The 22278-nt window shown below is 41.0% G+C and overlaps 1 protein-coding gene across 1 annotated transcript; it reads right to left on the reverse strand.

The window, feature by feature from the left end:
• Positions 1-789: 789 nt before the first annotated feature.
• On the reverse strand, positions 790-21912 carry LOC136120321 (centrosomal protein of 78 kDa-like). Its single transcript, XM_065873745.1, is given in 17 exon segments — positions 790-1354; positions 1886-1932; positions 2252-2423; positions 3237-3403; positions 4830-4859; positions 4861-4908; positions 14132-14253; positions 15686-15738; positions 16167-16189; positions 16309-16412; positions 17690-17749; positions 17752-17761; positions 17864-18036; positions 21146-21199; positions 21202-21249; positions 21252-21394; positions 21452-21912. Coding segments are annotated over 17 exon segments (2280 nt in total).
• Between the last annotated feature and the right edge of the window lie 366 nt (positions 21913-22278).

Consider the following 22278-nt stretch of genomic DNA (forward strand, 5'->3'; position numbering starts at 1 on the left):
CCCACATGCCTTGCGGCCAAAAAACCAAAATATAAAACAGAAGCAATACTGTAACAAATGCAATAAACACTTTAAAAATGGTCGACATCCAAAAAAACTTTAAAGAAAAAAATCACGTAAATCAGAAACAAAGGAAACATAATAAAGTCCATACATTAAAAAAAAAAAAGAGCATGGGTTCGGGTTAAATCGCAGCTTCCCACTTACTTACAGCTGTGTAATTCTGGGCAACTCACATAATGTCTCCTCAGACTCCTCATCTGTAACCGGGGATGGTAACAGTTCCCAACCTCATAGCGTTGCTGTAATCCATAAACACGGTTAAGTGTCTTGGTAACTGTTTGAGGCTCTCTGGTTATTGTGAATTAGAATATGTCAATGGCTTCTGGCCATGTGATTTATAATAGTTTGACATTTAACCAAATGGTAAAAGTATTCCATTTATTATTCCCATCTCTTTTTACCCCTTACCCTGTTTTGTTGTTTATGTTTTCTCCCACCACAGAGTGTTAGTTCCAGGAGAGTAAAAGCTTTATTTTGTTCACTGCTGAAAGCAACAGCACCCAGAAAAGTACTGTACATATGAAGCCCTCAGTAAACACTAGCTGAATGAATGGTGCAAACTGTCACAAGGAAAAATACACCAAAACTTTCATTATAATAAAAAAATAGATAAATCTTTCTCTAGTGGCTTCCAGTCAAGTAATTGAAAACACCATATGCTATAATAAAAACATAAGTAATTTATTAAAATTTGAAGGCAAAAACATAATTTTAAAAGATTTAGACCTATGTTAGGCGTGACAGAGTACGGATGCTTTCTTGAAATTCACAATCAGATCCAAGAGTATCACTTTCAGAATGTTCTAGTAGACTGAGTTTACTTTTAGTTGTCTTTGATGAAACAGTCACTATTCTACTGTCTTTCTTAACAGAAATGTGCTTTTTCGAAGGCTCACTTCTAATTGGCTTATTAACCAAAGAATTATTTTGCCCAGTTCCTTTGCTTTTCTGCTTTACAGGTGAGTCAGAGCAGGAATGCAGGTCCTTCCCAGGTTGTTTCTTAGCAGAGTAGTTTTGGGTATATTCACCTGCTTTGGTCATTTTCTCTGAAGAAGACCTGCTATTTCTAGATAATTCCTCTTCTTTTCTTTCACTTCCAGTTCCAGAAATGACGTCTGCTGAAGAAGAACATGTTCTAGCAATGAAATCTTCAAAAGACTCCTGCCGCTGCTCTGTGACTGGGACCCCCAGGTTGTCTTTGGAAGTTTCTAAGGCCTCCTGAGTAGACACTGGGACATGGAAGGAGTCGACAGGCAAAGGAATCCCAGCATCACCTGTAATTTTCTGAAACCCGGGGGAAAAACAAAAGACAAGACAAAAATTCAGTGATGAACAAAGCCAACCATGAAAAAGTAGAGTTGAAAACTTCAGTGTTACTCTGTGATCTTATTATTAACACAGTCAATATTCAGACGATTTCAGAGCCAGTGTTTTTCTAATTATATCTTGCCAAGTGATTCTCAGCTTAACCTAGCTATATCCAAGGCTATGTCCGCTCCATTTTCAGACTTTGGTGATTGGGGTAGTTATTACCCATTTCCTTTCCCTCACTAAAAATAAAACCCTATTCTGTAAGATAATTAATTTCTTTTCTATCCTCCAGGTACATGTAAACAGTATATAGTTTGTGACCAGACTGTGTTCTCAAGCTGTCAGTTCCCAAGACCAGTCTGAGATTGGTTGATGGGGGCTCCAAGTAAGGCTAGAGGAAAAGCTGACAGGTTTTCCCCTCCCATTCCCATAACCAGTGATTCACTGTCATATGTTACCTATTAGCTATGTCTGGATTACTTATTTTAAAAATTATATCAGTATGTGTACCTTCATTAGTGTTCCTTCATTGTTAGCTGACTGCATACAAATAGAAACCTAGATAAAATATGAATAGAATAGACATTTATACAATTTAAAATCTGGAATATTTTCTCTAATGTTTTCTTTCTTCATTAAGGATAGTTTGCTTTAACTCATAAATTTTCTAAAGAACTTCCAGTCTCCTTATTTACAATACAGTATCGTGGAATGGGCACACATTTACTAATCTCAGATTTGGAAAGGATTCCAGAATCTTCTAGCTCCTGAGCATGTAAACTATTAGAGACTGATCATTATTGTTTTCTCCCTGACTTGGTCATTTCCTTTTTGCTAATCACTCTTAGAATCCTTAAGTGCTGTCCTCTCCACTTACTTGGAGATTTTGCGTTAGTCCTGGGGCACTCTGCTTTGATTCTGATTTTTCTTCTTCAAGTGGCTTCTTTTCTTCTTTAGGTGGACTACTAACAGTAGAATTCATCTGGGGACGACCTAGTAAATGAAAATCTGACTGCTCTATACCAGCCATTGTGGCCAGCTGCCCAAGCCTGGACCAGAGGAGGAAAGGAGAAAAGACAAAGGTTATTATAATCACAGAAGAGCAGTTTAGATTTCCCCAGACCTACAATCATGAAATACTTCTAAAATCTTAAAAACTAACATCCTACTCCAGACTACAAGCCCCTCTCTCCCCCAAATTCTCAGCCCTTTCCAGATTCATCCTCTAGGAGACATCCCACTGTCTCACTAGCAGCTTCAACATGTACCATGCACCCCGTCCACTGCCAGTCACACCTCCATTCCCACACTTCTTTACCACCTTTCCTCCAGTTTCCAAGAATGTGTTTGCTCCTTCCTTCCCAACACCAACTCATTCACTGACAAAACACCACTCCATCAACTATCAATCTCCACTTCCCTCTTCCAGCAAAATTGCTCCCGGTTGAGAACCACTGACCTATATCTTCCCTGCAGATTAATAATAATTTTTATGTCTAAGGCAAAACTAACTTTAACTCAAACTTATCAAACAAGCAAAATAAGTGAAAGATAAGACAATTCTTATGCATTCCCGAATACTTTCAATGAAAACTGCTTTCAATTTAGTCCTTACAAAAAACTATACCTACTAATTACTCTGTCTACAGGTTACTCTTTTATACTGGGCTCCCCACTCTACCAAAGCAGGCTTCCCTATTTGCATTTCTTAAAAAATTTAATTCCTCAATTTAAAAAGTCAACTATATTACCTATAATTACACTAAATATGGCCACAGAAGTGATGAAAATTGCTCCAGTTCCTCAGCAAACTACCATTATAGTCGCAAAGAGAAGAACGCCATGAAGAGAAATGAACTAACCCAGCATCTTTAAGGAGATCCAAGAAAGCATGGAACTTGTGAAAAGAATTCTCAATGCTGCCCAAAACACCTGCATCATCCAGGATCATGCTTGTCAATGAGTGGGCATGAAGAGCTTCAGACAAACAGAAATTTATATTTCTTAACTGGGCATTTTCATGTTCCAGCTATAAAAGAAGACGGAAAATATCTGACATGATTTTTTCTCATTGTCATCAAAAGTAGTCTTGCCTAATTTCAAGGAACAAAACTAAAACACTCAAAATGTAATTAACCTAACTCTCCACCAGTAAATACAGAGACCATATCACATAATAACCAAAACCCACAGGCATCCAATAAAGTTTCTTATATAACGCTCAGGTGGTATATAAATAAACCAAAGTTACCGTTTTATTAATGATCTTTCACAAAAGATCACATTTCTAACTGGTTCAATTCATAACGGAGCCTCATTCCACATTAGAAAATTACCTGCTTTAAGTTTCCCTTAAATTAGAAAGTGAATTATAGAATCTCATCTGAACAAAACATATTACAACTCTGCTGAATGTTAAGAATTAACTTTAGTGAGCAAAATATCTAATGCTTACGTTTAAAAGTCCTAAATCATACCCAACCCAATTTATTAAATGTACGATCACCAATATTTTCTTTGGCTTCTTGAAAATACTCACCCCCGTGAACTCTTCCCCTTCCGCTCATCATCTATGCACTTTAAAGCCCCTATAAGCTCAACTCTAGTATTTCTCAGAAAGGCTGTTAATGTTCATGATGCCCCTTTTGCCTTACATGAGCAGGTGCTCAACATTTATTGAATGAGTGTCCACCAATCCAATGGATGTACTTTCAAAAATTCCTCCCTACACTCACCCTGTGATAAATTATATTTAGATAGAACTTTTTAGATTATGCCCTGCTTTCATGCACATTACCTAATGTAATTCTCATGGTATATATGTATATATGGGTTTTTTTTTTTGGTTTTTTTTTTTGCGGTATGCGGACCTCTCACTGCTGTGGCCTCTCCCGCTGCAGAGCACAGGCTCCGGACGCGCGGGCCCAGCTGCTGCACGGCACGCGGGATCCTCCCGACCGGGGTACGAACCCGCGTCCCCTGCATCGGCAGGCGGACTCCCAACTACTGCGTCACCAGGGAAGCCCCCTCATGGTATATATTTTTATCTTTCATTGCATTCTTAGAAGTTTTCCAACATCTTAAATTTATTTAAATGATTCACTTTGCTAATTCACTGCCAGGACAGTCTCATCATGTCTTTTATGTTACTGTATATACAATATATGCACAAAAAGTGCCTTCTTGAACAAAGAATCATGAACAGGAAATACGCTAATGTCATATAAAAGCACACACACACACACACAAAACCAGATTTTCACATTTTTAAAAACATGCTTTCTGGAATATAGATCATATGATCACTAAATACCAGTAAATGCAAAACTCCATATGATACAAACAATTTGCAACATATTACAGTTTTAAAGCTTACAAATTATATGTATATGGCTTAAAATCAAATCAAAATAAAACCAAAACACTCTCAAAAGCAGAAGAAGAAACTTGTTTACCTCACTGACTCATTTATCAGCCTTCAGTCTTTATTACTCTTTCCTCCTTTAACTGCTTTAGGCACCCCTCCAGGTTTTCCTAAACAAACAGAGTAAATGTTATAACTAATTTGTAGTATAATATCCAAAAGCCTTTCCAGCTATTGGTCTCATCAGGATTTAGGGGCAGAGCCAGAAGTGAACTCAGATTTTAGTCTGCTACTGGTAACATCATACCATGCTAGTGAAATGAATTATCAAAATCTATCAAATTAGCATAGTAAAGATTTATTTAAATTCCACTTTTTCCAACATAAATTTGTGGCAGCCCACCATAAAAGGCATATGCGTATAACATAACAAGTCAGAAATAAGACCAAGAAAGAAAAAGTCTATTTTTATTTGTGGGTCTTTTATAGCAGTCCTATTAATGAACATGTTTAACATACCTGAATTGCATAACTGCAGATTCAAAAGCATGTTTTTAAAAAGTAATCACTTTTAAAGCAATTTACAGTCAAGCACTGTTCCTGGAGTTCCCTGGGTATCAAATAATCTAATCATCAAAACACTAAGAGGAGGCTTCCCTGCTGGCACAGTGGTTAAGAATCCGCCTGCCAGTGTAGGGGACACAGGTTCGAGCCCTAGGCCAGGAAGAACCCACATGCCGCGGAGCCACTAAGCCTGTGTGCCACGACTACTGAGCCTATGCTCTAGAACCCACGTGCCACAACTACAAGCCTGTGCACTAGAGCCTGTGCTCCGCAATAAGGGAAGCCATCGCGCCGCAATGAAGAGTAGCCCCCGGCTCGACACAACTGGAGAAAGCCCCCGAGCAGCAACGAAGACCCAACGCGGCCCAAAATAAATAAATAAAATAAATTTATAACACAAAAAACCCTACGAGGAAAGAATGATCACTAACTCCATGTTATTTTAGAGATGAGGGAAACAGAGGCAGAGAAGTAGAGTAAGTAGAGCAGCACAGCCAAGGTCACACCACTAAGTAGCAGAGCCACACTGTGGACTCAGGAAGCTGGGTGCCATTCCTGCTCACAGAGGTGGTAGTCTTCCCGTTCACCAAGGTCACTGAAATAAAATGAACACTGATAAACTCTCTTAGGAGTTTTAGGAACTAAAACCCCCCTTGAAGTGGGGACACGGCTTGCAATAGGCAGAATTCTAACAGAGCCCCTAAGACTCCTACTTACTGAAGTACACAAACCTTCCACTTATCCAATCAAACTCTAAATCTAGGTGCTGTAGTGAAGGGATTTTGCAGATGGAATTAAGGTTCAAAATCAGTTGATTTTTTTAAGATAGGGAGATTATTCTAGGTGGATATGGCCTACTCAGGCACCCCATGAAAAGGACCTGAACTCTTCCTGAACTGAAGTACAAAAGGGACAAGAGGGAGACTCTCCATTGCTGGCTCTGAAGAAGTCCAATGCTGCAGCAGGGAAGGCAAGCGAGAGGCCTCTAGGAGCTGAGACTGTCCCCCGACTGACAGCCAGCAAGGAAATGGGGACCTCTGTCCTGCAACTGCAGAATCTGAATTATGCCAACAAGCCGAAGAAGCCTGGAGGCATTCTTTCCCAGAGCCTCTGGGCGCTAACACAGCCTGACTGACATCTAGATTTCAGCTCTGTGACCCACACAAACTATGGTGAACATCCAACGTCTGGGGCTCAATGTCTTACACTTACATTTCACGTGCTTTAACACTCTCAGGAGGGAACCCACATGTTCCCATGTGTATCTGAGCAGGAAACCCAGTCACGCTGTGCCTGGACTTCTGACCTGCAGAACTGTGAGCTAGTCAAATAGGTACTGTTTTCAGTCAGTAAGAGTGTAGTGAAAGAATTAATATTCTACTCAACCTCCAGGTTCGTGAACAAAATAAATGACTGTCATTGTTTTAAGCCACTGTTTCAGGGTGGTTTCTTATGCAGCGATAAACAATCAGAATACCTACACTTATGAAAACAGTACGGTATATTTATACCTTTTAACTGCTCTGAACAATCACTTAAAGAATGAGGAACTCTACTATATGCCATCATTGGGAGAGGAGCTGGTATCACTTTCTGGAGAGTAGCTCTTGGTACCTAACAACAATCCTACATCAGGAGTTTACCCTAAGAAAATCAAAGATGTGGGCAAAGATTTATCTACCAACATGATGTCATAAGATTGTTTATAACCAAACCCTAGAAGAAAGCTAAGAGCCTCCAAATTGGGACTGGTTTAAACAAAAAGAGCTCACCGTCTGAAGGAATGCGCTATGAAGCCACTAAGAAAAGAATGACAACGGGTCTCAACCAGAGTTAATGAATGGGCTTCAGGAGTTCCACATTCAAAATGTATCTGTGCGTTTTTCCTGGGAAACGGTGCATAAGCTTAACCAAATTCTCTGATGTAGAGGAGTATGTAGTGACATGGCAAAATATTTTTCATACTTCTTTAGGACAAAAGAGCAGATTAGGTGTGTGTACATGCAGAGGTGGCTTCTACTTCCTTCAAGAAGCTGTTCATTGTTTTCAAAAATTTACTCAATGAACATATATTTTTATATTCAGATCATGTTTAAAAAACTGACAGTCTGAGAACTTCAAATTCTTTAATGTTTCATTACTAAAGCCAGCCAAGTTTTCAATGGGGAAAAAAGGGGAAAAAAATTGCAAAATTCCTCTACTTTCAATATAATGGTTCAATAAATCTTCTAAAACCGATTTTAAAGAAATTCTAAACAAATAATCAAACAAACAAAAAACCCTCACCACAGTCAGAGGAAAGTAGAGTAAAACATCCTGACTGGTTCTAAATAGCACATCAAAGTGCAATTACATGGAAGAGTTTCTCCCTCTAATGGAGGGAATTAGTACACAGTATTAAATTTTTGTGAAAAACTGTGTCCTCTTACTACAAAGTATTCATAATTCATGTCCCTTACATGGAAATATGGAACCAAAAAAGTTAGAAAGTAAAATTGCTTGATATTCTATTACTTAAGTAAACTAATGATAAGGCTTTGGAATAATTTTCCTTCCTGTCATCTGCTCTCCTTCCTCCCTTCTGTACACCGGCTAGGGTGATTTTTCTGGGACAAAGCTCCCATCGTATTGGATATCAAATTTTATGTTCACCTTTTCTCCATTTAACATTGAAATCAATCATTTCTCATATAATCAGGGGATTCATAACCTTGATTTTTTTTTGTGGGCTACAAAATATTCCACTGAGTGGGTTTACTGGTTAACCATTTTACTCATTTAAATTCTTTCCAACTTTTCAATATTATCAGACAAAATAACCGTTTTTATGCATGAAGGCTTTTTTCCATATTGAGAATAACGTTCTTGCAATAAATCTATAAAAATGAGTTTGACGTCAAAGCAAATGCACGTTTTTAAGGCTCTGAGGTACCTATCTCCAAACTTCTTTCCAAAAGATGTCTGAGATTTTATACTGCCATCCATCAGCGATGTGTCACTTGGTATATAACCTCTACTATAACTGTTGGCTTATTTCCTCACTTAGAGTGCAAGTTATCTGAAGATAGGGGGTGTATTTTATTAAGTGTTTATTCCCAGCACCTGTGCCTAGCACAACGTAGACGGTCAATAAATAATTGCTTAATAAGGAAAATCCCTGCCAATACAAGATGTACGTGTGTGAAAGACAGACTGTGTTTTTCTCTAACTGGATAGATGAAAACTTGTCATCTTCTTTAATGTGCAATTTTTTTGCTTATAATTAGTAATTAATTTCTCTTTTAGATTGTATTGTAAAAATTCAGACTCTGAGGCAAATGGGCCTGGCACTACCCATTAGCTATATAACCTTGGACAAGTTCTATAACTCTAGGCCTCAACTTCCTCATCTATAAAATGGAGATAAGCTCCCACATCACAGAGCTCTTGTGAGGATTACATGAGTTAAAACACATACAAAATTAGAAGAGTGCTTGGTACACAGCATATGTTCAATTAAGGCTGAATGAATGAACATGTGAACGCAAGCAGTAGTGAAGGGCTTAAAATGAAATGTCTCATCCCACTCCCACATCCAGCACTCAAGAAGCGACCGATTCTTTACTCAGGCTTTTAATTGTAAAATACAATAATGTGTACTGAGAAGTGCTCAGGACAAAATTGTCAATGTGACAAATAAAAAAAGAATACTTACATAACCACTACTCGAATCTGAAAGTATTGATACTTGTCAGCATCTCAAACCCCCCCCCCCCATATCCTTTTCTTATCACAATCTCCTTTCCTCATCACAATCTCCTTTCCTCTTCCAGGTTAAACACCATCCTCACTTCTTGACAATCATTTCCTTTAACCTGCATGCATCCCTAACAAAAGAGTTTAGTTTTGTCAACATCTAACTTTATGTAGAGGATCATAGTATATGAAGTCTTTTCTATCTTATTTCTTTCTCTCAACATTGGTTTAAAAAGTTCATCCACATTGCTGCCTGTAGCTCTAGTTCATTCAATTTTATTGCTGGATAGTTTTCCCACTGTACGAATACACAAAATTTATTTAATTTTTGACTCTTAATGAACATTTGGTTTGTTTTCAGTTTATGCTAATGCAAATCACGGCTAGGAATCCTGCTGTACCGGTTATTCCGGTGCATTTACACAGGGCGGGGGTGAGGGCTGCTGGCTCACAGGCTATTTATATACCTTCAGTTGATGGAGAGTGCTAAATGCTTTCCAAAGTAGTTGTGTCGATTTATACTCCAGTATAAACAGGGTAGAAGATTCCCATAGTACTCCAGGTCTACAATACCTGATACTATCACACTTTATTTATATATTTGTCAAACTGATTGGCATGTAGTCTCATTGGTTTTGACTCACTTTTCTCTTATTACTTAATGAAGTCGTACACTTTTCTGTGTTTACTGGCTGTTTGGATTTCCTTTTGTATGACGTTTACGTCAACTATTGTTATTTTTTATTATTTTTTAATTATTACTTATTTATTTTTGGCTGTGTTGGGTCTTTGTTGCTGCGCGCAGGTTTTCTCTAGTTGCAGCGAGCAGAGGCTACTCTTCATTGCAGTGGCTTCTCTTGTCGTGGAGCACAGGATCTAGGCACGCAGGCTTCAGTAGTTGTGGCACATGGGCTCGGTAGTTGTGGCCTGCAGGCTCTAGAGCACAGGCTCTGTAGTTGTGGCGCACAGGCTTCGTTGCTCCGCAGCACGTGGCATCTTCCCGGACCAGGGCTCGAACCCGTGTCCCCTGCCTTGGCAGGCAGATTCTTAACCACTGCGCCACCAGGGAGGTCCAACTATTGTTATTTTGAATTCTTCTCCATTTCCAAGTAATACTCTTACATGACTATTTTCTCACTAAATTGGAGGCATTATCTGTTCATTTTCTATTTTACTAAGTAAGGGTTTAGTTCCTTTACACTGTTTCCACACTGCTTAGTAAAGTTATGTCATCATTAGTTATTCCACTGCTCAGGATCTCTGACTTGTAGTGATATACTTAAAAACCTAAATTGTTGATCAACTATAAATTCTCTCAGCGTCACGCTTTGTAAAATGAGGACATTCATACCATCTTTCCTTCTTTCTACCTCCTGTCTACCTTCCAGACCTAGCTTTTACATTGTCAAAGTTGAAATTTATACTCTGTTCTATGTGCCGTTAAGTCTTCTGTTATTTGAGAGTCAGTAGGGAGTAAGGTTTAAGAGAACAGGCAGAGAGCCTAAACTCAAAGCCTCGATCCAACCCTAAATTAGGTACAGCCTGGGCAAGTTCCTTCCCTGTTTTAGCTTCCTTTTCACAAAAGTGGGAATGAGGCTTCCCTGGTGGCGCGGTGGTTGAGAGTCCGCCTGCCGATGCAGGGGACAGGATCGTGCCCCGGTCCGGGAAGATCCCACGTGCCGCGGAGCGGCTGGGCCCATGAGCCATGGCCGCTGAGCCTGCACGTCCGGAGCCTGTGCTCCGCAACGGGAGAGGCCACAGCAGTGAGAGGCCCGCGTACCAAAAAAAAAAAAAAAGTGGGAATGATATTAGCACCAACCTCATAAGGCTATTCAGAGGATTAAATGAGTTAATATATGCAAAAACACTTAGAGCCTAATATATACTAAGTACATACTAGTACACAGTACATTTCAGTACATACCAAGTTAATACAAATACGTACTAAGTATAGGTTAGTTATTTGTTATTACATGCAAGTTGACAATAAAACCTGCAAACCAAGACAGTATTGCCATTAGTACAATTAAATTAATATTGCCCACTGCAGATGTACTGTCTCTGTGTATAGACTACACCTCGTTCCTTACTGTGTCAGTGTCACTGCCCTTGTACAGGGTGACCACATACCCCAAGCCGCCTTGGGCTCTTCCAGTTTATACCTGTTGTCCTGATGTTACAGCATTAGAGCACCTCCTTACACTATTGAAGTGTTCTGGTGTGGACAACTAATTAGATAGGTGGTCATTACCCCTGTGTGTCACTGAAAAGGGGGACATCTATAGTGTCAAGTTTAAGTGGTTAAAAATCAACCATAGCTTAGTTTGCTTCAGGTTTATGTCCGTATAGCCTTTTCTCCTCTGGAGTTCAAGTTCCTTCTCCTCTTCCTCTCCCTCCTCCCTTCCAACAGTGCCTAATAGCTAGTAAGTACAATATGCCTCAAGGTGTTTCTAAGCTCTCAATCACACAATCAACAGAAGCCTCTCCACTCTAGACTAGCTGCTCTCTGCACTGAATCCCCTAGTACCCCACTTCTTGGTTTATTCCCTCATATTGCTGGATTCTTTCTATAAATAGCTTAAGGTGTAGCACAGGAGGTCAATTTTTCCAATATCTTTGTGTACAAAGTATCTTCTTCAGCCTCCACTTATGACTGATAGTTTGGCTGGATACAAACCCCTAGGGTGAAAATTATGTGCCTGAAAAACTTTGGAGGTATCTTTCTAACGCCTTCCAGGATCCACGGTGCTGATGACAAGTATGATAAAGTCAGATTTTAACTTTTTTTTTCGGTGACCAGTACTTTTCTCTCTGGAATGGATGTATCCTCTCAGTATTTTATTGTACGTTAATTTATTTTTTCAGTATTTTAATGTTTCACAGTGAAGGGTACCTAGGTATGAGTGTATTCCTGTTTATCTTGCTCAAAACTTGAGTAACTATTTTCAATCTGAGGCCTGATGTCTACTTTCAGCTGTGGGGAATTTTGTTGCCCTTTGATAGCTTCCCTCCATTTTTTTTCTGGGTCTGGAGTTTCTAATAGTAACATGTGGGATCTCCCAGATGCAGCCTCTCTAACATATTGCTATCACGTTTTCCACTGTGTCTTTCTTTTTCATATACTGAGAAATTTTTTAAATTCCTACTGAATTTATTTCAGCAACCATATTTTCATTTTCAAGAGACCTCTCTTGCTTTCTGACCATTCTTTTTAATTAACACCCTAGTCTTATTTTATAGTTGCTAGCTCTTTTTAAATCTCTCTCAGGATACTAATTAGGGTTTTTTCTTAAATTATTTTGTTCCCTAAATTGTCCCTGGTCCTACCAGGATATGTTTTCACTCTTTTTTCCCCCTCTCTCATGTTGTAAGCTTTACTCAACTATCAGGCAAATGACAGTTATTTTCTATTTAAGAATGAGTGCAGAAAGCTCCCTGAAGTCAATGACTGATTGGTTTCTTATGCAGGAAAAAGCGGGGAGTAACTGTAATAGGATCTCCCCCAAACACAATTTTCTAGGGTGTAAAAACTCACACTAGCTGCCCTAGTTCGCCAGTTTCACTGTTTTCAAAATGAAATCATCTCATTTCAGGAGTGTGAGGGCGGGGCTGGGAGTCCACTCCTCCAAGCACAACCCTTCAATGAGCTCCCCTATTTCAGTCACACTTTTAACTAACTCCACCCTCTCTCCTACATGGCCATCGGAGCATGGGCCTACTTCTGCAGGTGGGGTCAGAATCCTCCTCAGTTGCAGGTGGTCGCTGTGCATATTCTAGGCGATGCTTTTCCTCTGTTCTACTGCTTCAGTTTCACACTCTTCCACTTGTCTTCCGTCTTTCAAAACTATGTTGAAATCTCTTGATTGTTGTGGGCTTATATACTTAAACACTTTGATACCATCATTGTAGTGTCTCGTCAAAACGGAGAAGAGCTAAAAGGGTTCTCAGTGCCTTCTGAATCTGCTATTCTGTGGTCCCAGTGTTTAAATTTCTTGGTCTTCCCCAGTGTCTATCATCGCTTTTAGAAATACAATCTCCTGGTCTACTCGTGAAGGAAATGAATACAACACATCTAAAATGACAAGGAATGCGGGTAGATGCTCTAGGGTCTTCTCATACTCTGCCATTTACTAATAAACCACTACCTGCTACAAATTGTAGGTGCTCATTTATAAAACGAAAGGGGGTAACTCTACATGAACTATAGATTTCTCCTACTCTAACATTTCATAATTTTCTAAGTTCTTTTCTTAAAATTTCTCTATAGTATCATTAATTTTAATTAAAAAAATAAAAATCTAACTTTCTCTTTTGAAAATCAAAGAGTTAATTCCCATAGTCTACAATAATGGGATAATTAGTTCTGAAACCGGTCAAGTTTCATACAAAAAGAAAATCATATTAAATAATTTTAAAAAATTAAACATGGGCTTTGTAGCACAAATCAAGGTCCCCCCCAAATGGTGTTCCTTTATTTACCAGAAATGTTCAGCTCTGCATTAAAGTTGAAATAAAATAAATATATTATTTTTGAGGTGCAAAAATTTCTTATAAAAATCAGTTTTTCTTTTCTGTCCATACAAACAAAAGTATGGAATGACATTAGAGGTCAGGTTTATTTGGTAATAGAATGTAGCTTCTTGATATTTTTTATTTTAGGAAAGGAGAATATCAAAATCAAAACTTTTTTCAACTTTACTTTTATTTAAAATGAGGCCATATTTCCTCTTATTAAAACAGAGTTCAACTAGAACTGTTAATTTTCTCATCTGTAAAACAAGAGCACTGAATCAGCTGACTACATTCATTCAGAACTCAATTTCCTTATCTTATGATCATTACGGTTCTCCCTAAATCTAATATCCTAAGGTTCTAAGGAAAGGAAAATATATTACTGCCAACATGTTTTGATTTTTATTTCTTAGAGTTCAAATGTCCACCATTCACCTTGGTCTAAGCTTAAGGAACCATTCAAGGGGATACAATGAAGATGGGAGGAAAAGACAGAACCCTCACACAAGCTGTGGCGTGTTGCAATCAGGCTGCTGTTTGAAATATAATCTTCTCTATAGCTTTAAAGTGATAACTTTGTACCTGCAATGCTTCTTGTTTCAAACTGATTTTCTCTGGCTCTTCCTGAACACTTTCTGAGGAATCATCAACCTCTTCGATTTCTGAGGAGGAAGGACTCTCTACTGTCACAGTCACAGGAAATTCTGATGGACCTGAGTGTCACAAGAAGAAGATAGGAAACCACAGAGTTGTTAAACTAAAGTGCAAAGAAAGAAGACAAGATTGTATAAAAGCCAACACAAGCCAGATACCAAATATCCAAATATTAGAGGACATTTAACAAAAGTGATCTGAGGTATCATTATTTATAAACGTCTCTCACTGCTCCATGGTCTAAAAGAGGCAATGACTAAGTAAAATTACAGGAACTTATTTTTGCTGTGTTACTGTACAGACCTCTGTTGTACATGGTTAGGATTAGTAATGGGAATTGCCCATATTATTTTATTAAGTTTCTTTCACAGAAGCCAAGTGAAGATCCAAGGTAAACATTTTTTCTCAGATCAACTTTATACTGCAAATGAAAAATTTATTCCTCACCATCAGACACAAACAGTCTGGAAGAAAATGTAGTTTTACAGAGGAAAATACATCAGTAAAGGGACTGATAAAGAATCAGAAGAATAATCAGAAAGTCAACATATCTAAGCTGGGAATAATAGATGTTAGAATTTATAAAAGTAAATCACATACACATACATAGCTAAAACTGACCCATCAGAAATTTCATCTTCTCATCACCCTTAAGCCAAAACTAGGGTAACAGTAATACAATTCTCCCATCAAGATTCACTGCCACTGCAATGTTGTTCAACTGGACATTTCCAAACATTTAAAACCTGACCTGGCCACAACCCCATAAAAGTCTACAGATCATAAAGAAGTGTGCTGGGATTATATAACCACGCACAAGACAAGTCACCAGGACATCATTCTGACAACAAGCAGCAAGCCCTGCAGCACAGGAAAACCCTAACAGGAGAACGAGGCGCACACCCCTCTCTCTAGGCATGCAAGGGCAGGACTGACACCCAAGATGCTCTTCTCTCAACCTCAGCAGTGGTGCCTTTCACAGAGCACCTATGCAGTCTCCCAGAACCACTGGGAAGGAGAATCTGATACTGACAGTATTAGCTTGCCATGAGGCCATAAGCTAGGGAATGTGTGTGGCCTTGGTGAGAGAGCAGAGGTTTGGGAGATGTTGCTTTATATTGGCTTTCAGATCAGGAATTTGTACACATAGCCTGCAAACCACATTTCTTGCAAACATATGAACGCTCTTGAGTATGAGAGCTCCATGTGAGGGGTCAGAAAGGGCAGTCAAGTTCGTTTCACGGGTAACAGCTGATTTGCGGACTGGACAACAGGCTTCCTTGTTTACAGACAACCACAAGGCTGCCAGTTGTGTGCCAAATCCACACAACTACACCGTTGCGTTGGGAGAGCGGCCAAACATGTTTTACATGATTTATTTCAGAGAGGGAAATGCTTCTTGTAAGACTCTGTCAGTTTAAAAAGCAAGAATGACCATCTACCTTTCCCAGTTCAAGCCCTTTATATCATAAATATGATAGCTACACACCAGCAACTGATTACATACATCACGAACTCTGATGAATGGAAAGCCCCTAAAAAGATATCAACGAAACAAAGTTAGATCTTGATGTAAATACATCACCAGTTAAACCCAGTTAATACAACTATTTAGTATTATGTACAGTATCTATATAGAATTGTGTATAAAAATAAATAAGCTCAAAACAAGGACCTGGAGGGCTCTGCTATGGAGAAAACTGAACAGAATTCAGCCGACTGGCTTGGTAATAACTCTCTGAACTGCCGAGAGGCCCCTTCAGTTCCTATGTTCAGGATGCTTGAGATTTCAGTCTCACTTCTTTAAATGGTGATATTAATCATTCTCTAATTTACCACCCTGTATGAGGAGGATGGACCTGAGATGAAGTGTCTCAGGAAGAAGCTAGGAAACCACAGAGTTGTTAAACTCAAGTGCAAAGACTGGGGATTCAACACTATAGTTTATGCAACAGCAATTCACATCATCATTTGGTCAGATTCTTTCTACAAAACAAAAGATGCACTCACATGTATTAAAGGACAAAAATTAACTGCCATCTGTATCAATATGTTAATGTGCTTCAATCACATATGTTTTCATGAAAGTTTAAACATAAAATCACCTTTAAGATCTTGGCCATGTAATCTGCTCCCTGCCATGTCAAATTATACCCCGTGAAGTTTACTGTCTTAAGAGTGATAGAGTTCTTTATACCTTGACAAGTAACTAAAAGGAAAAAAAAAACCACACACACAATAAGATGAAGAGCCTATACATTTGTCAGTCTTGACTTATTTGCTTTTCTTGAGTCAATTGGAGATTTACAGCCACATTCTTAAAATCATTAACTACAATCTTCCCAAACAGGTAATTGATGAACTCATACATTCTAAAACTTGTCAGTAACAAAGTGTTATTCCAGTTTACAGCAACAGTTTAATTCTATTCAGTACGAAAACTGAATACACTAGACACCGCAAACTTTCTTCCCAACCACTCAGTAAAGTACTACATACTTTTGAGACAAAGGAAAAAAAAGAAAAACCTAAAGAGCATAAGACTTCCGATTTTCATTTCCAATGATACATGCCAATCTTGATGATCAATCAGCGATGTAAATGTCAACTATAAACCCAGTATTTTATTAGCTGTTATGCAGTATACTAGAGCAATAGAAGAGGGAGGACCTCAAACCCTCTGTTCCCTCAAATTGAAAGGCAGGCTTCCTTACCCCTTCAGACCACTACTGGACACAGGGAAGGCACACTAATGTTTCAGGACCCTAATCAAGAGTCACCTGCTTTGTGATTACTTCCATGACACACCCTCACCGACACCACTAAATTTGCTGCTCCTATGGGACATTATATGTATTTCCTATTTAAACACATACCACAGTGCATTATAATTATGATTGCAGATAGATGTTCTAACAATTTAAAGAGAATGATGACTTTTTTGCTTTTTTTTTTTTTGCAGTACGCGGGCCTCTCACCGTTGTGTCCCCTCCCGTTGCGGAGCACAGGCTCCGGACGCACAGTCCCAGCAGCCACGGCTCACGGGCCCAACCGCCCTGCGGCATGCAGGATCCTCCCAGACCGGGGCACGAACCCGCGTCCCCTGCATCGGAAGGCAGACTCCCAACCACTGCGCCACCAAGGAAGCTCAACTTTTTTGCTCTTTACATCTTGCTATTTCCCTTCCCATAATATTTCTTGAAGAGAAACCATAAAAATATAAACAAACACAAAAAACAGAAAATATACAAAACATGTGGTTTGTGGCTTAACACAAACTTAAATAAGATTAATTCTGACAGTATCCAGCATGACAAACTTCCATGGTACAAATGAGAATGGACCAAGGTTTGAGCAGGTACAGGAGACAATCCAGGCATGAACAACACCAAGAAAAGGTAGACGTGAAAAGGTACACAGACATGGTGTGTAGGAAATCACGAGACCAGTCCGATGGGAAGAGACTTAAACAAGACTGAAACTCACTTTCTAAACCTCCATCTCCAACTGGAGAATTCACAAGACACAGGTGCACCAAAGAAGCCAATTATTCAATCCCTTTAATGGGGAGCAACAGTTTAAACTTTTATTGGTTTCGTTTGCCCCAAAAGCACCCCAAAAGCAACTATCAAATGTTGGGAGGACACAATGAAGGCTTACCTTTGTTAACATAGTTAAGTCTCTCTCTCTCACAACTAGCCCACTTAGCTCCACGTTCCTTAGCGCACCTGACGCACTTACACAGCATTTATGAGCTTTATACAACTGCAAGGTCACATCTTTATTCCATATCGCAGGAACACGACTTCTGTAAACTTTATTTCTGTCACAACCTAAAGCAAAATTATTGTAAAATGAGTGGTTTAAACCATACATTTTATCATCATTAAAAAGCATCTAAATAAAAACAAAAGCATCTGCTCTGTGCTAAAGATTAGAAACGACTCCTGCCCTTAAAGCCTTCATTAAGGAGGGACATGTATAAACTCAAAATTTCAATCACATGAGATAAATAAACGTAACCTTTATACGCAGAGGCTCCTATGGAGGCAAAGAGTTATGTCTAAGTGATGGCTTCATGGTAACCCTGAAGTACAATCTAGAAAGATGAGGCTATGCAGAGTTGGAGTAGGAGGTGCATTAACTGCAGAGGGAACATCTGTGAAAACATACTCAAGCCTGACTCCTGCTGGGCACTGTAAATGCTGCAGCTGGGGATGACTACGGGCCAGGGGTCCAAGTACAGGTAGAGACAGAAATGAAAATAGAGATGTTGGCCGAAGCAAGCCTGGGAGAGAGCATGGCTTGTATCCCACAGGTGATGAGGCCTGGGGCTACCACTGGCTGAGTAAGGGTGCCTCCGCTGATTAGAAAAAGGCACCCCGCTGCTGAAGGACCAATTAGATTAAGGGAGTGATCACAAAAAGCTCCCCTTCTTCATGGCAAAGAACCCTATGAGGCTTGGCCAAACACAGTTCAGACTACACGCCTCTGTGCAGAGCACACGCTGGGCGGCTACTATGCACTAACTCTGCGTGGGCAAGCCATTAGCAGCATTATTTTAAGCACATCTTTTTATGGTAGAAGATCACTCAACATGAGTAGGCAGATGAACTTAGAGGAACTGAACCCAGGGGCCGCAAAACCACCCAGGAGTTTCTGCCAGTCTGGGCAAAATGTAATATGGATGAAGAAGCAAATTTAGGAGGAGGCCAAAATCTACAAGCTGGACCCACTGGATGGAAGACATAAAGAAAGTTCAGTGAAGGAACTCTGAAGAGAATGGGCTCTACAATAAATTTTTCTTACATTCAATGTAAAATATTAGGCAAAATTAAGTACCGTGGCCTTTCAGGTCCCTTCCAGCTCTAATTTCTTTTGATTTCTAACTTACCACTCTGGTTAAGTAAAGTTCCTTCAGAGGTACAGAACACTTCTTATACCTGAATGGGATGCAAAGAATAATCTGACTTCTCTTCACCAGGGGATGAGCTGAACTGTCGTTGCAGAAGAGATAACAGATGGTGTGAACCCCAGATCCTAGAAAAGGACCAGGCACAAGATAAGTATTCAGCTTTTCGAAAACAAATGAACAATCATTTCCTCTCCTAGATCTTTACACCCTTCCTCTGTTGGCTACTTTCTCTCAGCTTATAAACATCCTCAAATATACCCACTTAAAAAACTCTCAGACCTATGATTCTTTGGATATTCTTGTGGATAACCTAAGTCTCTACCATGCCTTCAAACACCTGTCCTCCCAAAAGCCCACATCTGTACCTTGGGCCCAGACCTACCTACCAGGCCCCTCTAAAGCACTGAAGATGAAGTAAGATCCTCTCGCCACCCCCAATCCCTTTCTACTGTGCTCTGTGTCTCTCAAAAAGATGCAGCTGTAAACTGTCACCCACGCTTGCTGCCCTCCCTTTTCTAACTGGTCACCAGGCCTCACCCATTCTCTCTCAGATCTGCAAAACCCAGTCCCACCTTTTATAACTTAAGTGGGACCCTTAGATTACAATTCACCCTGCATCCAATCAACTGCCTTCCACATGGAGGTCCAAGTGAGCCTCTAAACCAGAATTCCATTTCACTGTTCTTTGGTGTTTCCCGCAGCCTTCAGGATAAACATCCAAACTTCTGACAGGACAAACAAGGCGCCTTTCTGTTGGGCCCCACTAAGTTTTCACTATCAACTCTCATTTCTTTCCCAAACCCTGAGTTCCAGTCCTGTACATTAGTTTTGCCATATTTTCTTACATTTCTCAAACTTCCACACACACTGCTTTCTCCTGCCACCCCAGGAGCTTCTACATATCCTTAGAAAGGATGGCACTTCCTCCAAGATTCCTACCCTGAACTTTCCCTTCCAAGTTTCTGTGCTCTGCAAAGGGGAAAGATGGCAGGGAGGGATACATTAGGAGTTTGGCATTAACATATACACATGACTATATATAAAATAATCAACAAGGACCTACTGCATAGCACAGGGACCTCTACTCCTGTAACAAACTGTACAGGAAAAGAATCTGAAAAGGAATGGATATATGTATAACTGAATCACTTTACTGTACACCTGAAACTAACACAATATTGTAAATCAACTATCCTCCAATATAGAATAAAAATTAAATTAAAGAAAAAAGAGATTCTGTGCTCTGTAGCAGCAGAAGTCACTTCTTCCAGAGCACTGACTCCTGTGCTTGTGTTTACTTGCTGCCCAGTAGAAGGGAAGATTACCTAGGGCAGAAGCATCGTCTCCAGTAGCCCTTGGTTCTGACAACTCATTCAAGTGCCAGGATACTTTACACACATAACCTGCTTAATTAATTCTAAGAACCCACAGAAAGAGTGGTTTTTAATGTCATTTTACAAGTGTGGGGATTGTAGTGCAAAAGAAACCTGTCCAGGCCACAGAGAGCATAAGCCCTGGAATTCAAACCCTAAGCTGCCTTGACACTGGTGCTTTTTCCACTATATATGATACACCTATTGAAAAATTTTTTTTTTCCTGAGCCCTGTTTGAATGGAAAGGAAATGAAGCTGGGATATATCCATTTCCTAATCGCTTTGGTGTGTACCAGGCAAAGTCGTTCAACAGACCAGGTAACATCTGTGCAACAATTAACGATGCTCCAAACTGTGCTAAGCGTTCTACTTCGTAGAGTCTAGAAGCATTAACACAGTGTGCATCCTTGTAACCGCCACGGAGGCTGGGTCCTGTTAAGCCCATGCTACAGACGAGAACACTGAGACCTTGAAGCCTTAAGGCACTCGGCCGGGGTCACCGAGCTGGCAGGAGTCCTAGGCCGCACGCCCCGTCTAGTGCACGCACACCCGGGCACTGGGCACCGCTTCTAGTGCTCACCCTCCACCGTTAACCATTTAAAACCCCGCTTCTCAGCGCCCACACGAGGGCCCCTGGAAGCGGGAAGTACAAACCTGTCTCGACAAGCCGTGGCTGGAAGAAGCTCTGGATACAGACGAGGGGCAGAGGGTGCTCAGGAGCGGCGCCCAGTCTACCCCGCGGAGGCGGTCGGCGTTCAGTCCAGCAGGCCCTCCCTCAGGGAAGCCTGCACGGAGGGCAGAGGCACCGAGTCCTGCAGCACGCACAGGTCCTCAGAGCGCGAGAAGGAGTCGGCCGCGCTGTCCGGGCGCAGCTTCACCGAGTGTTCACGGCCTGAGCGCGGCCTCGGGGACGCTGGCCGCAGACAGGATGCCCACACCCGCCTGTGGGACCCGGCTCACCTCCCGGCCCCTCGGGCGCCCACCGCCTGACGGCTGCGGCCCGGCGGCTGCGGCCCCACATCGTGCGCAGGACCGGCGTCGCAGCCAGAAGACATAGGGCCACAGGCCCCAGCTAGGCCGGGCCCTCCATGCCGCGCTCCGGAGCCCACGCGCGGCCTGGTGTTGGCACGGGCATCAACGCCCTCCCGAGCCGCGGGGGTGCGGTTTAAGCCTCCAGGCGGGCGGGCCCGTGGGGGCGGGGCTCGAGGACTTCTGCGCGCTCGCCGTGCGTCCGCACGCAGACCCGCCTCCCTTGACGACGCGGCTTGAGGAGCAGCACGCAGACCCGCCTCCCGTGACCACGCGGCCTGAGTAGCGGTGTCGGCAGCTTCGAGACTAAGGCAGCTCAAAAGGTAGGAGGTGTGGAGAATTTGGGGTTTCCAAACAGCGTTTGCTGACTGATCCAAACGAAAGTGAGACATGGTTGTATCAGCGCATTTTAAAAGTAGTTAAACTCCCGCAAAGTGTCTGTGCTCGCCCCGCCCACGGGAGAGTGTGAACTCCGTGAGGGACGCAGGAAAGGCTGAGTGGACGTCTGCCTGTGGTCCCTTACCTGGTGCACGGGTGTGTGAATTTCTGCGGAGAGCTCTTAATTTCTGCCGTTTCTGCTGACTTGACACGGTGGTTGGCAAACGGTGACGTGTTCCGTGCATTCAGGACATGATCGTGGTTACTAATAATCACTTTGTTTTGTACTGACACCTCCACAGAGAATTTACTACTGAATATCCACTTTACAGAAGAGAAACTGAGGCGTAGGAAGTGAAGTGACTGAGTAAGAGGAAGGA

Source organism: Phocoena phocoena, chromosome 3 (assembly GCF_963924675.1).
Source record: "Phocoena phocoena chromosome 3, mPhoPho1.1, whole genome shotgun sequence".
Lineage (NCBI taxonomy): Eukaryota > Metazoa > Chordata > Mammalia > Artiodactyla > Phocoenidae > Phocoena > Phocoena phocoena.